The sequence below is a fragment of the Scyliorhinus torazame genome, chromosome 30 (genome assembly GCF_047496885.1).
Source record: "Scyliorhinus torazame isolate Kashiwa2021f chromosome 30, sScyTor2.1, whole genome shotgun sequence".
Lineage (NCBI taxonomy): Eukaryota > Metazoa > Chordata > Chondrichthyes > Carcharhiniformes > Scyliorhinidae > Scyliorhinus > Scyliorhinus torazame.
In genome coordinates this window covers 23,753,051-23,766,510 of record NC_092736.1, presented here as the reverse complement: position 1 = coordinate 23,766,510, position 13,460 = coordinate 23,753,051, and the positions used below count along the sequence as shown (strand labels likewise).

The window sequence follows — 13,460 nt, the reverse complement described above, 5'->3', positions numbered from 1 at the left end:
CAGCTGACTTGTAATGCAGAACAATGCCAGCAGCACGGGTTCAATTCCCATACCGGCCTCCCCAAACAAGCGCCGGAATGTGGCGACTAGGGGCTTTTCACAGTAATTTCACTGAAGCCTACTTGTGACAATAAGTAATTATTATTATATTAATTCAAATGCACGAGATATTTATTTCAGCAAATAACATTTTGGGATACAGTTCAAGTAATTTGAGACTTGGCACGTGTGATAGGTATAACATATTTTGCAGCACTGAACTAAATCTATAGTTTGAAAAACTCTACAATTTCTTTTACATGACTTGTGAACTATACTTTTAGCGTATTGGCAATGAAAAAAATCATGTAATAATTAAACATATAACTGATTTTCACATTAACATTTTCAAATTAAACCTTGAGCTGAGATACAGATGCTTGGTAGCTTTGGCACTGTTAATATTGCTGGCATTTTCCAAAACTGCTCAAAGTTTACAGATTCTCTCACTACGATGTTTATAAATATTTGCGTCTCTCCACCAAAAGTGTGCAGAACGTAAGATTATATAATGCCATCATTTAAAATGTTCTGGATACAAGCATGGTTTCTTTCATATGTACTTCATTGTGATGTTTCGACTAGAAGCAGCCATTCCCGGTTACTTTGGTCTCCAGCCATCACGGAAGCGAATCATTTTGATGACGTGGAAGTAGTTCATCCCAAATGTGTTCTGCATTATGTCTCTGTTTAGATCAGAAAGCAAGTGGCCATCAATCTGCTCTGACTGGAAGGTCTCGATGTACTTTCCCAAATTGAGTAATTGCAAACAGTCGCAGACCTCATCCACACTCAAATGCCGTAAGTCACTTGGAACCTCACTCATAGAGATGATGCGTTTTGCTTTTTGTGTTTGTATATAGTTTGAGCTGCGGGAAACTGTAAACAATGGCTTGATTCTTGATGTGGGTGCTGCAACGTACCGAGAAAAGCCCATTTCTATGTTTGGTTTGGGGGGTAATTTTGGCTTCTGCTCTCCTTGACTTTGAACTAAATTGTCATTTGGAATTTCTGGTAGGCTCCGCCGAGCTTGTATTTCCTGATATTCCTGTTCTAGATCCATTTTGTTCAGATCAATATATATTGGCTCTATTTCAGCATATTCTCCCGTGTAATGATCCAGCTTATCTTTGTCCAGCAAAGTAATGTCTGCAAAATGGAGTGTTAGCAGTCATTTAAAATGTGGTAAATCAAATCGATCGGCAACCAGTATTTTATGCTTCAAGTATTTATTTCAATACATTTTTAAAAATATAAATTTAGAGTACCCAATTCTTTTTTTCCAATTAAGGGGCAATTTAGCGTGCCCAATTCACCTATTCTGCACATCTTTTGCACTGTGGGGGTGAGACCCACGCAGACACGGGGAGAATGTGCAAACTCCATACAGACAGTAAGAAGTCTTACAACACCAGGTTAAAGTCCAACAGGTTTGTTTCGATGTCAGAGCGCTGCTCATTCCTCAGGTGATTCACCTGAGGAAGGAGCAGCGCTCCAAAAGCTAGTGATTCGAAACAAACCTGTTGGACTTTAACCTGGTGTTGTAAGACTTCTTACTGTGCTCACCCCAGTCCAACGCCGGCATCTCCACATCACACAGACGGTGACCCGGGGCCGGGATCGAACCCGGGTCCTCAGTGCCGTAAGGCAGCAATGCTAACCACTGCACCACCGTGCCACCCTTTATTTCAATACATGAAAAACATATTATGAAGCTATTATTGATCACGTTATTTTACTTCCTCAGAATGGAAAAGTAAAATGGATTCTTCATCATGTTACCATAGCAGTTTTTTAACAAAAATTAATTCATTGTTTCCATTTTTCAGCACTTGGTCAGTGGCCTTATATGCAATGGCATTTAGAGAGCTCATCTCAATACTTCTTACACGTTGTGAGGTTTCCCAACTCTTCCATCCTTTGCGGCAGTGAGTTCCAGATTCTTACCACCCTGTGCCTGAACACGCTAATCCTCAAAACCCCTCTAAACTTCCTGCCCCTCACCTTAAATCTATGCCCCCTGGTTATTGACCTTTCCGCTAAGGGGAAAGGTTCCTTCCTATCCACCCTATCTATGCCCTCATAATTTAATACACCTCAATCAGTTGTGAAGGGACATTCAAGTCCCTCCAAAAGAGGCAGATCCACCCTCGGGTAACAAAACTCCATATTCTTTTGTTGTCTAAATTTTTCTTAGAATACTGTTTCCCTACGTTTGGCATTCAGTGTCATCACATTCGCCAGATCTATAGGCTATCAGTGAGTTAAATTAAAGATTCGCCCTACTCTGCCATAACATTAGGCCTTGACTCTCACATTAAGAAAGAATCCCCAACCACCAACACACCAACAGTATGATTTTTCTTTCTTTATTCCTGCACCAGCCAAGAAGTCTCTGTGTAAAGTGAGCACCGTGTTTTTCGGTGGGACCACAGGACAAATGAGTTTGCTTTGCATCTCCTTGTCATGCTATAAGGAAAAGTACTGTACAATTTGTTCACTTTCTTTCCCAAGGTAAGTCAATTACTGTGGATCCTATATATTCTATAGGTCCTTGAACCACTGTTTAGACGTAATGGGATAATTTTAACTCGCAAGAATGGATTGATTTTGGGTGGGTATTAAGCAGACTAGCTGTACAGGCTGGAAGCCTGAAGACAAAAAAATTCAAAAGTCATCCTGCTGCTAATTTCTGCAGGGTGTCAGGGAAAAAGAAATTAAGTATAGTATTGGATCCAAAGAGAAATCATATAAAGTTGCTAGAAAAAGTAGCGAGCCTGAGAACTGGGAGACATTAAGTATTCAGAAAAGGAGGACAAAGATTGATTGAGAGAGGAATAATAGAGTATGAGAGTAAACTTGCAAATAACACAAAAGCAGGCTTTAGAAGCAAAAAGAAAAACATTAGTGAAGACAAATGTAGGTCCCTTACAGTCCGCAACAGGAGAATTAATAATGGAGAACAAGGAAATGGCAGATCAATTAAACAACAACTCTAGTTCTGTCTTCACGTTGGAAGACACAAATAACTTCCCAGAAATGCTAAGGAATCAAAGTCTAGTGAGAAGGAGAAATTGAAGGAAATCAGTATCACTCAAAAAATAGTGCTGGAGAAATTAATGGGACTGAAAGCTGATGGCGGCACGGTGGCACAGTGGTTAGCACTACTGCCTCACAGCACCAGGGACACGGGTTCAACTCCCACCTTGGGTGACTGTGTGGGGTTTTCACTTTATCCCCATGTCTGCGTGGGTTTCCGCTGGATGCTCCGGTTTCCTCCCACAGTCCAAAGATGTGCAGGTTAGGTGGATCGGACATGATAAATTATCCCTTAGGGTGAGGTTACAGGGCGGAGGATTGGGCCTAGGATGGGGGGTCTTTCAAAGGGTAATGCAGACTCGATGGGCAAAATGGCCTCTTTCTGTACTGGAGGGATTCTACGATTCTATAATGTGCTGTGCATATTATACACGCAATGCAGTACATACAGTATACACTAAGTTGTGGAGAGTAAACGTTTAAGGTGGTATATTGGGTTTCAATCAAGCAGGTAGTTATTCCCTGGTAGTGCTGTTTTTCCCTGGTAGTGTGAGCGTTTTGTGTGTAGTTGCAGCTGCACTCATCCATCTCTTTGGCCAATGGTTTGAGAAAAAATCTTTTGGAAAAATGTTAAACTGATTTGCCCAAATAATTCATTCATAAAAACTTCATCGTAATAAAGTGTGAAAATAGTGAAATTCCCATTGGAACATTTCCAACAAGGGCTAACGAGAACACCACTCTCAAAAGGAGTTCTTTAATAAAGTTCCCATTTCTTTTGCTGGCCGTCTAGACAATGTGAAGTCCAAAAGTTAACTGTGACACAGAAATACGCATCATAGAACATGCTTTCAAAGATGCAGCTTTGCAAAGAAAGAATATTTTGGATTTTCCTAGGAATGCTCATTATAAACTGTAAATTTAATAAGGAAGATTTGGTAACATTTAGTAATCTGCAATCTGAAACAAGAAACAAATTAACATTTAGGCACCAAAGACCATACAGGGGGCGGCACGGCGGTACAACGGTTAGCACTGCTGCCTCACAGCTCCAGGGATCCGAGTTCAATTCCGGCCTCGGGTGATTGTCCGAGTGGAGTTTGCACTTTCTTCCTGTGTCTGCGTGGGTTTCCTCCGGGTGTTCCGGTTTCCTCGCACAGTGCAAAGATGGACAGGTTAGGTGGATTGGCCGTGCTAAATTGCCCCTTAGTGTCCAAAGATTAGGTGGGGTTACTGGCCTTAAGTAGGGTGTTCTTTCAAGGGCTAGTGTGATGGGCCGAATGCCTTCCTTCTGCACTGTAAATTCTATGATTCTATGAGATTTAAAAAGAACCAGAGCTTACAAAAACAAAGATTCTAATTCCAGGTTGTCATAGCCTTCCATTGATAAAGGCTGACCTTCCAAGTTGGTTTCATGGATATTACTGAGCCTTTGAAACATTTCTCATCAATAGCAGGCGTTGCCATGTGAAACATGAACATGTTATAGGCATTGGTCCATTAAAAACTTCTGGAACTGGGGCCAAAACTACCAAATATTTATTTTTTTAAAAATATTTTTATTAGGGTATTTGCAAGTTTTTATAATAATAACAATAACAGCGACATAAACATGGTACAATAAACATTTCCACCCCCAACACAATCTTCACACCCTAACCACAAAACAACAATCGCCCACCCCCACCCCACCCCTTTTGGAATTCTGCTTCCGCTGACATTTTAATTTTCCCCGAGAAAGTCGACGAACGGCTGCCACCTCCGGGTGAACCCAACCATTGACCCTCTTAATGCGAACTTTATTTTCTCAAGACTGAGAAACCCAGCCATGTCAGTAACCCAGGTCTCTACACTTGGGGGCTTTGAGTCCCTCCACATTAACAAGATCCGTCTCCGGGCTACCAGGGAGGCAAAGGCCAAGATGTCGGCCTCTTTTGCCCCCTGAACTCCTGGCTCTTCCGACACTCCAAAGATCACCACCTCCGGACTTGGCACAACCCGTGTTTTGAGTACTGTGGACACTGCCTTAGCGATACCCTGCCAAAACCCTCTCAGCTTCGGGCATGCCCAAAACATGTGGACATGATTTGCTGGCTTCCTCGCACAACTGTCCTCTATCCCTAAAAACCTGCTCATCCGGGCCATCATCATGTGTGCCCGGTAGACTACCTTGAATTGTAACAAGCTAAGCCTGGCACATGATGAGGATGTATTAACCCTGATTAGGGCACCCGCCCACAGACCCGCCTCTATCTCTCCTCCTAGCTCGCCTTCCCACTTGCCTGTATCTCCTCCACCTGAATTTCCTCCAATTCCAAAGGTTCCTGGTAAATATCTGATACCTTCCCCTCTCCCACCCAGGTACTGGAGACTACCCTGTCCTAGATCCCCCATGGCGGCAGCAGCGGGAAGGCCGGAACCTGCCTTCTCAAGAAGTCTCGCACCTGCTGATACCTAAACCCATTCCCTGCTGGCAATTCAAATTTATCCTCCAACGCTTTCAAGCTGGGGAAGCTCCCGTCTATAAATAGATCCCCATCCTTCTAATTCCTGCCCTTTGCCATCTCCGGAACCTACCGTCCAGCCTACCTGATACAACTTCATTGAAGCCTACTCGTGACAATAAGCGATTTTCATTCATCTTTTTCATTTCATTATAAATCGGGGTCCAAACCGATGCTCCCTCCACTCTCTTATATCTTTTCCACTGTCCCCAGATTCTCAGAGTAGCCACCACCACTGGACCTGTGGAGTATCGGGCCGGCGTGAACGGAAGAGGTGCCGTTATCAGTGCTCCCAAACTTGTGTCTTTACATGACACCACCTCCATCCGCTCCCACAACGACCCCTCCCCCATACCCATTTCCTCATCATGGTTATATTAGCCGCCCAGTAGTAATTGCAGAGCCAACCCACCCTCCCACCGACTACGCTCCAGCAACACTTTCTTCACCCGCGGGGTTTTAACTGCTCACACAAAGCCCGAAATAACCTTATTCACTCGCTTGAAAAAGGCCCTCGGGATGAAGATGGGGAGGCACTGAAAGACAAACAGAAATCTGGGGAGGACTGTCATTTTCACGGTCTGTACCCTCCCCGCCAGTGATAGCGGGAGCATGTCCCATCTCTTAAAGTCCTCTTTCATTTGTTCTACCAGCCGGGATAGGTTTAACTTGTGCAGTGCCTCCCATTCCCGGGCCACCTGGATTCCCAGATATCGAAAGCTCCTTCCTACCATTCTAAACGGCAGCTCTCCCAGTCTCTTCTCCTGCCCTCTTGCCTGGATCGCGAACATCTCGCTTTTCCCCATGTTCAATTTATACCCCGAAAAATTACCAAATTCCCCGAGGATCCGCATAACTTCCCCCATCCCCTCTAACAGGCTTAACTACCAAATATTAATAAACAAAACCATTCTAATATAACTACAATTTCAGCTGTTGCTTTTGACTCAATCCATTAACTTAAAATCTCCTAACTAAAGTATCAAGGCATTTCCAGCATTCAGACTTTCTTCTGAAGGGTCACATGTATTTTTTAAAAATTCAATCATAGATTGTGGGTGTCACTGGCAAGGTCAGTGTTTATTGGTCAACCCGAACTGACCTCAAGAAGGTAGAGGGTGAGCTGCCTTCTTGAATCACTGCCGCCTACAGTTCTGTCAGTAGGGAAGGAATGGCGATGCATTTCTAAGTCAGGATGGTGCAGGATTTGGAAGGGAACATGGAAGGCGGTCGTGCTCCCATGCACCTTCAGTCCCTCTACTGGTAGAAGCATTTTTTGAAGCGTAGCAAATTGCAGAAGCACATTGTATTATACACACAATGCAGTATAAATAGTATACACTAAGGTGTGGAGAGAGTAAATGTTTGAGGCAGTTTCAATCAAGTAGGTTGTTTTTCCCTGGTGGTGTTGAGCCTTTTGAATGTTGTTGCAGCTGCACTCATCCAAGCAAGTGGAAAATATTCCATTATATTGCCTTGTAGCTGACGAAAAGCCTTGAGACAAGTACCTGGAGATATCTTCCCTCACCTTCTGTACAGAAACTCACCTTGATAATTTGAATCTCCACCTCAACTCATCTTGCCCTCCCTCCTCTGGCATCACCATTGTCACCCAGTATGCGTTGTGTCTCCAATATGGAGTAGACCACAGACGATACATGGACCCTCTGGCTAAGAAGGTCTAGAACAAGGGATCACAATCTCAGGATATGAGCTAGGCCTTTTAGGACTGAGATTAGCAGGAATCTCTTCACTCAGAGGGTGGTCAACCTTTGGAATTCTCTACCACAGAAGGCTATGGAGGCCAAATCGTTTTATATATTTAAGAAGGAAATGGATAGATTTCTAGACCCTAAAGGTGCTGGAGTATGGTGTTAACATAGAGGATCAGCTGTGTTCAAATTGAATAGAAGAACTTGAAGGGCCGAATGGGGTCCTATGACATAAGTAGGATGCCAACACAATTCTGAATACCACTGGGTGATATGTTCTGTCCATTGCTACTTGACAGTGAACAGCTAGGGATCTCTAAAGGGACTGCTGCAGACCACTTCAAGAGTGTTGAAATCTGTGGGCCTACTGCCTGATCTCCTCCTTATCTTGACCCTTAGCTAACGGGAATAGTTAGGATATGCGGTGTTGCTGCAATTCTTGCACCTTCTGATTGGCAATCTAGTCTAAAAGCATCATCAGCTCACCGATGGAATGTGAATGAAAAAGTCGGGAAATATTGGACGGTTTTCTCGCCTTGCTGATCTTGTGCTCAGCAGAAGCTGCCCCATGGAAATCAACTGCCATGAATCTTAAATGCAAAAGCTTTCTTGAAATAAGATCTTCCCTCAGTTGTCCATGACAAGCAATATACTCCAGAAGTCTTCATTGTGTTTTACCCCAGTACCAGCACCATGTTTCCCTCCTCCCCCAAGCCCCAAAATACTGGAGTCACATACCTGTGAAAATGAAATGATCCAAGTTACCAATGTCCTTGACCATCTTGTCATAAGAATCACAGAGTCGATTCCATTCTGTCTCATCTCCACTCTTAATTCCTTCTGCTATAACCAACTTAATTTCCTTCATGTACATTGGGATCACAACAGGAGACCGAATAAGTAGTTTTCCTGAAAATAATTATAATGAGCAATTAAAGGTTTTTTCCATAAAGAAATCATAAATGTCTGTCAAAAGTGGTAACCTTTGTGATTCTTGTTCTCAGGTTGGATGTTGTAATGTTCACAAAGACCACAGAAGCTAAGTTCATTAACAAAGCTAACATTTATTTATACTACTTATTAAAGCGCGACCACTTACTCCTATAGTAAACAATAATCTACACTCAACTAACACTAGTCTATCTATAACTGTACTCTGATCTCTCTCGTTCCTCCTCTACTCTCCTCTCTAGTCTTCTCCTAGAAGTCTATGAGTCAATGCTTTATATAGTTCTGCATCTAGCTCCATCTAGTGGTTAATTCTGAGATGACATTAACTCTTTGTATTCTGAACATTTCCCATAATGTCACATCAACTGAGAAAATCCTTGTAGATCTTAAATCGGTAGCAACTGACTGATGTTCTGTCAACAGCACCTTCCTTCCCAACGACCCTCCGTGAGAAAGACAACAGCAGCAATGTCATTTGATCACCGTCACCTACCACCCTAATAGAAACACTTTCAGTTTCTGCTGCTGCTTCTCGCCTTCGGGCAGTTTCGTAGTTTGCTGGCGGGCTTGAAGAAATAAAATCGGAATCACGAAGCCGCCCAGAGGTCAAAAGCAGCAGCAGCGACGAGTGAAATTGACAGACACTGAGAGTCCGCCTTAAAAGATATCTCAGCCTGACAGATCTGTTTTTTAAGAGCCGGTCTTTCAGGTCTGCAGCTCTGGCTGCTCAGTCTAAAAGCTACAGTGAAGAGCGAGCTTGGTTTCATGTCTTCTAACACTCAGTCAGAACTCATGTTTGCATTCTGATCCAAGAGTACAACGCAGTGTCAGACGAGCATTAACCGTGGAACAACACCCACTCAACACCTTTAGGAGAGGAGGACAATGGAGTAAATTGGTTAGAACACTTTAAAAATGGAAGAGAGAGGAATCGCTGGCTTTGAAAGCAGACCAAGGCAGGCCAGCTGCACGGTTCAATTCCCGTACCAGCCTCCCCGAACAGGCGCTGGAATGTGGCGACTAGGGGCTTTTCACAGTAACTTCACTTGAAGCTTACTTGTGACAATAAGTGGTTTTCATTTCATTCATTAAGCTTTATTCCAGCACTATATGTGAGCTGAAACATTTTTAAGTAATGGTTCTCTGCTTGGGATCTAGAATTTCTGCACCATCTTTAGATTTTCCAATTAGGGGTAATTTAGCGTGGCCAATCCACCTAACCCTACACATCTTTGGGTTATGGTGAGACCCACGCAGACACGGGGAGAATGTGCAAACTCCACACGGACAGTGACCCAGGGCCAGCATTGAACCCGGGTCCTCGGCACCGTGAGACAGCAGTGCTAACCACTGCACCACCGTGCCGCCCATTTCTGCACCACCTTAAGGATTAAAACGAGCACAAAACAAAACAGGATGCCTGTAAAACAATTGAAGTCCCGAAAGAGACAAGTGGCCACAAATAAATGTTTTGAAATAAATCATGTACTTGCCACTTTCTAACATAGAGTGACCCAAGAGGTATTCTTGATCGTATGTCTGCTTGACAGTCATCTGTTTTAATTCCTGATCCTTCGAACGGGGATTGTACATTTCTCGAAAGGTCAGGTCTTTTGTAGATGTGATGGTGACGGGCAAGTTGAAATGGAGCAACACCTCCTTCATTGTAAAGGGGCCTGTTGTGAGAGTGACATGTGAAAGAATGAAATGAGAGAAGTTTATTTGGCTTGTCCAGCTTGCTCCTCAATGGTTTCTGGAATTTTGTTTCTTGTGAATTTTCCATTCTATTCAATCTTCTGAAGAAGGCATCATTTTTAACTCAAAGGTTTTTATAAATTGGTGGAGAGTGCACTGTTAGTCCTCAGTGGCATCTCCGTAATAAGAACTAGAAAGCAAGTCTTGATTCTTCAACTCCAACTTTACTGTGTTCTACAATCACTTCTCCTCCAACTCCACAGTGCCACGTGTATCCCTTTAATATACATGTGCAGTCTATCAAACAATAAGTGTGGTATATTAAACAATCAAAGCTCTAATTCTAAGCTCTCAGGAACATTAACTCTTGTGATTAATGGGCGGCACAGTGGTTAGCACTGTTGCCTCACAGGGCCAGGGACATGGGTTCAGTTCCAGCCCTGGGTGACTGTCTGTGTGGAGTTTGCACGCTCTCCCCATGTCTGTGTGGGTTTCCTCCAGGGGCTGCAGTTTCCTCCCGCAGTCCAAAGATGTTGGCTGTTGTTATGGGGATAGGGTGAGGGAGTGGGCCGGGGACAGGCTGAACAGTCGGAGAGCTCCTGGGCGACCATGTAGCCCATGGTACCTGGTTGTGCATGGGTGTATGTGCCATGATGACATGTTTTCCCCTCACCCCCTGCAGATTATCATGTTTGGTCACCAACCAGCGATGTTGGCCGTTGTGGCGGGGGCTGCTGCCCTGTATGCAGCCCTGTGGCAGTGTCAGTGGAGGTGGCGCAGAGAGGAGGCGGAGGCTGCAGCAAAGGAGCAGGCCGCAGAGGGGCAGGTGGCAGCCGCTCAGGCTGGAGGCCTCCCTGCCCGACAGGCCAAGGAGGAGGTGGAGGAATGGGACGAGGAGGAGGGGGAGGAGGAGGAAGAGGTGGTGGTGCCAAGAAAGTGCTGGATGACGCCCTTTCTCCCCGTGTCTGCATGGGTTTCCTCCGGGTGCTCCGGTTTCCTCCCACGGGTGAAATTTTCCGTAATCGGCGCGATGTCCGCCGACCGGCGCCAAAAACGGCGCAAATCAGTCCGGCATCGCAGCGCCCCAAAGGTGCGGAATCCTCCGCATCTTGAGCGGCCGATCCCTAACCTTGAGGGGCTAGGCCCGCGCCGGACTGATTTCCACCCTGCCAGCTGGCGGGAAAGGCCTTTGGTGCCCCGCCAGCTGGCGCGGAAATGACATTGCTGGGCGGCGCATGCGCGGGAGCGTCAGCGGCCGCTCACGGCATCCCCGCGCATGCGCAGTGGAGGGGGTCTCTTCCGCCTCCGCCATGGTGGAGACCCTGGCGATGGCGGAAGGAAAAGAGTGCCCCCACGGCACAGGCCCGCCCGCGGATCGGTGGGCCCCGGTCGCGGGCCAGGCCACCGTGGGGGCAACCCCAGGGGCCAGATCGCCCCCCCCCCCCAGGACACCGGAGCCCGCCCGCGCCGTCTTGTCCCGCTGGTAAGAGAGGTGGTTTAATCCACGCCGGCGGGACAGGCATTCCAGCAGCGGGACTTCGGCCCATCCGGGCCGGAGAATCGCCGGGGGGGGGGGGGGAGCCCGCCAACCAGCGCGGCGCGATACCCGCCCCCGCTGAATCTCTGGTGCCGGAGAATTCGACAACCGGTGGGGGAAGGATTCACGCCAGCCCCCGGCGATTCTCCGACCCGGCGGGGGGTCGGAGAATCCTGCCCCACAAGTCCAATGTGCTGTTGGGTGAATTGGACATTCTGAATTCTCCATCTGTGTACCCGAGCAGGCGCCGGAATGTGGCGACTAGGGGATTTTCACAGTAACTTCATTGCAGTGTTAATGTAAGCCTACTTGTGACAATAATAAAGGTTAATGTAATTTTGTTGACTAGTTGTGTGAGAGAAACACTAATAATATTCAACATATTACAGCCCTTTCCATTTGTTCACAGGATCCAAAGTGGCAAGCCCAGCATTTATTACCCATCCATAATTGCCCTTCCTAAAGCTCTGCAATGTTGGGGTGCTGAACAAACAGACTTGGATGATGTTGAATTTCTTGAGTGTTGTTAGAGCTGCACTCATCCAGGTAAATGGAGAATATTCCGTCTTGTGCTCCTGACTTGTGCTTTGTGAATGGTGAATGAGGAGTCGGGAAGTAATAATCATAATAATCTTTATTATTGTCACAAGTAGGCTTACATTAACACTGCAATGAAGTTACTGTGAAAAGCCCCGAGTCGCCACATTCCGGCGCCTGTTCAGATATATCGAGGGAGAATTCGGAATGTCCAATTCACCTAACAACACATCTTTCGGGACTTGTGGGGGGAAACCGGAGCACCCGGGGGAAACCCACGCAGTCACGGGGAGAATGTGCAGACTCCGCACAGACAGTGACCCAAGCCAGGAATCGAACTTGGGACCCTGGTGCTGTGAAGCAACAGTGCTAACCACTGTGCTACCATGCCGTCCATAGTGAGTAGCAAGCGAGTTACTTGCCACAGGGTACCTAGCCTCTGCCTATAGTTCTTGGCGCTTCAATGCTCATGTGGCTGCTCCAGTTAGGCTTCTGGGCAACAGTGACCCGCAGATTGTTGTTGGTGGGAGATTTGACAATAGCATCACCATTGAATATCAAGGGGAGATGGATTAGCCGTTCTCTTGTTGGAGATGGTCATCGTCTGACTCTTCTGTGTGTGGTATGAATCTACTAATTGATGTTTGAACCACTCAGGCTTGAATCACACGAACATTATCATTGAAGGTCTAATGCCTTTATGTTGACACAATAATTTTGTGAAAGAAATCCAGTTGCATTCCCCTCTGCCGCCAGATACATAATGCGGCTGGGCTAATATCCTGAATATCCCCATCTAACACCAATGTGAGAGCAGAAGGGTTTTCAGGAGGAGGCCCACAACCCCCTCCTCAGGATAATGAAAAATGGCTAATAAATATGACCTTGCCAGTGTCGATAACATCCTGAGAAACTAAAACATATTTTTTTAGGTTTTATTGGTTTGTGGGAGGAATATTAGTCAGAGCCAATGGGGAAAAGTGTCTCCCGTTTAAAATTCCCATTGCATTGTTTGATGCACACAGAAGTGTGAAGTTGAGGTTACAATCAGGTCAGCCATGATCTTAGTGAATGGCGGAGCAGGCTCGAGGGGCCGAACGGCCTACTCCCGCTCCTAATTTGTTTGTTTGCACGAACTTCGAATTAATATTTAATCAAAGGACGAGATTCGTTCTCGCTGAATGTGCTATCGCTCAACCTGGTCCAATGCTTCAGGCGATAATTACTGAAGCATTTGAAAAACAAAAGTACCTGTTTTATGCTTCTGATCCACGACATTGAACACCATTGACTCCAGGTTTACAGGAATTGACAGGATTGATCCATTTTTGCATTCCACAATTGCTCTCCTTTGTAAGAATAAGCAATGGATCCTAAGAACCTGCAAGAACAAAGAGATACGAGGATGAATCAGTGTGCTGGGCTGTACAAACACTATTACACAGA

General features: G+C 45.6%; 1 protein-coding gene across 1 annotated transcript in view; it reads right to left on the bottom strand.

Moving 5' to 3' along the window:
* Nucleotides 1-138: 138 nt before the first annotated feature.
* Nucleotides 139-13,460, bottom strand: part of LOC140404436 (uncharacterized) — a 25,695-nt gene continuing 12,373 nt past the window's right edge. The window contains exons 2-5 of the mRNA XM_072492974.1: nucleotides 13,266-13,395; nucleotides 9,739-9,921; nucleotides 8,033-8,203; nucleotides 139-1,188 (exon numbers count right to left, since the gene is read on the bottom strand). Coding sequence (XP_072349075.1) covers nucleotides 641-1,188; nucleotides 8,033-8,203; nucleotides 9,739-9,921; nucleotides 13,266-13,395 — 1,032 coding nt within the window. The 3' untranslated portion in view covers nucleotides 139-640. The remainder of the gene's footprint in view (nucleotides 1,189-8,032; nucleotides 8,204-9,738; nucleotides 9,922-13,265; nucleotides 13,396-13,460) is intronic.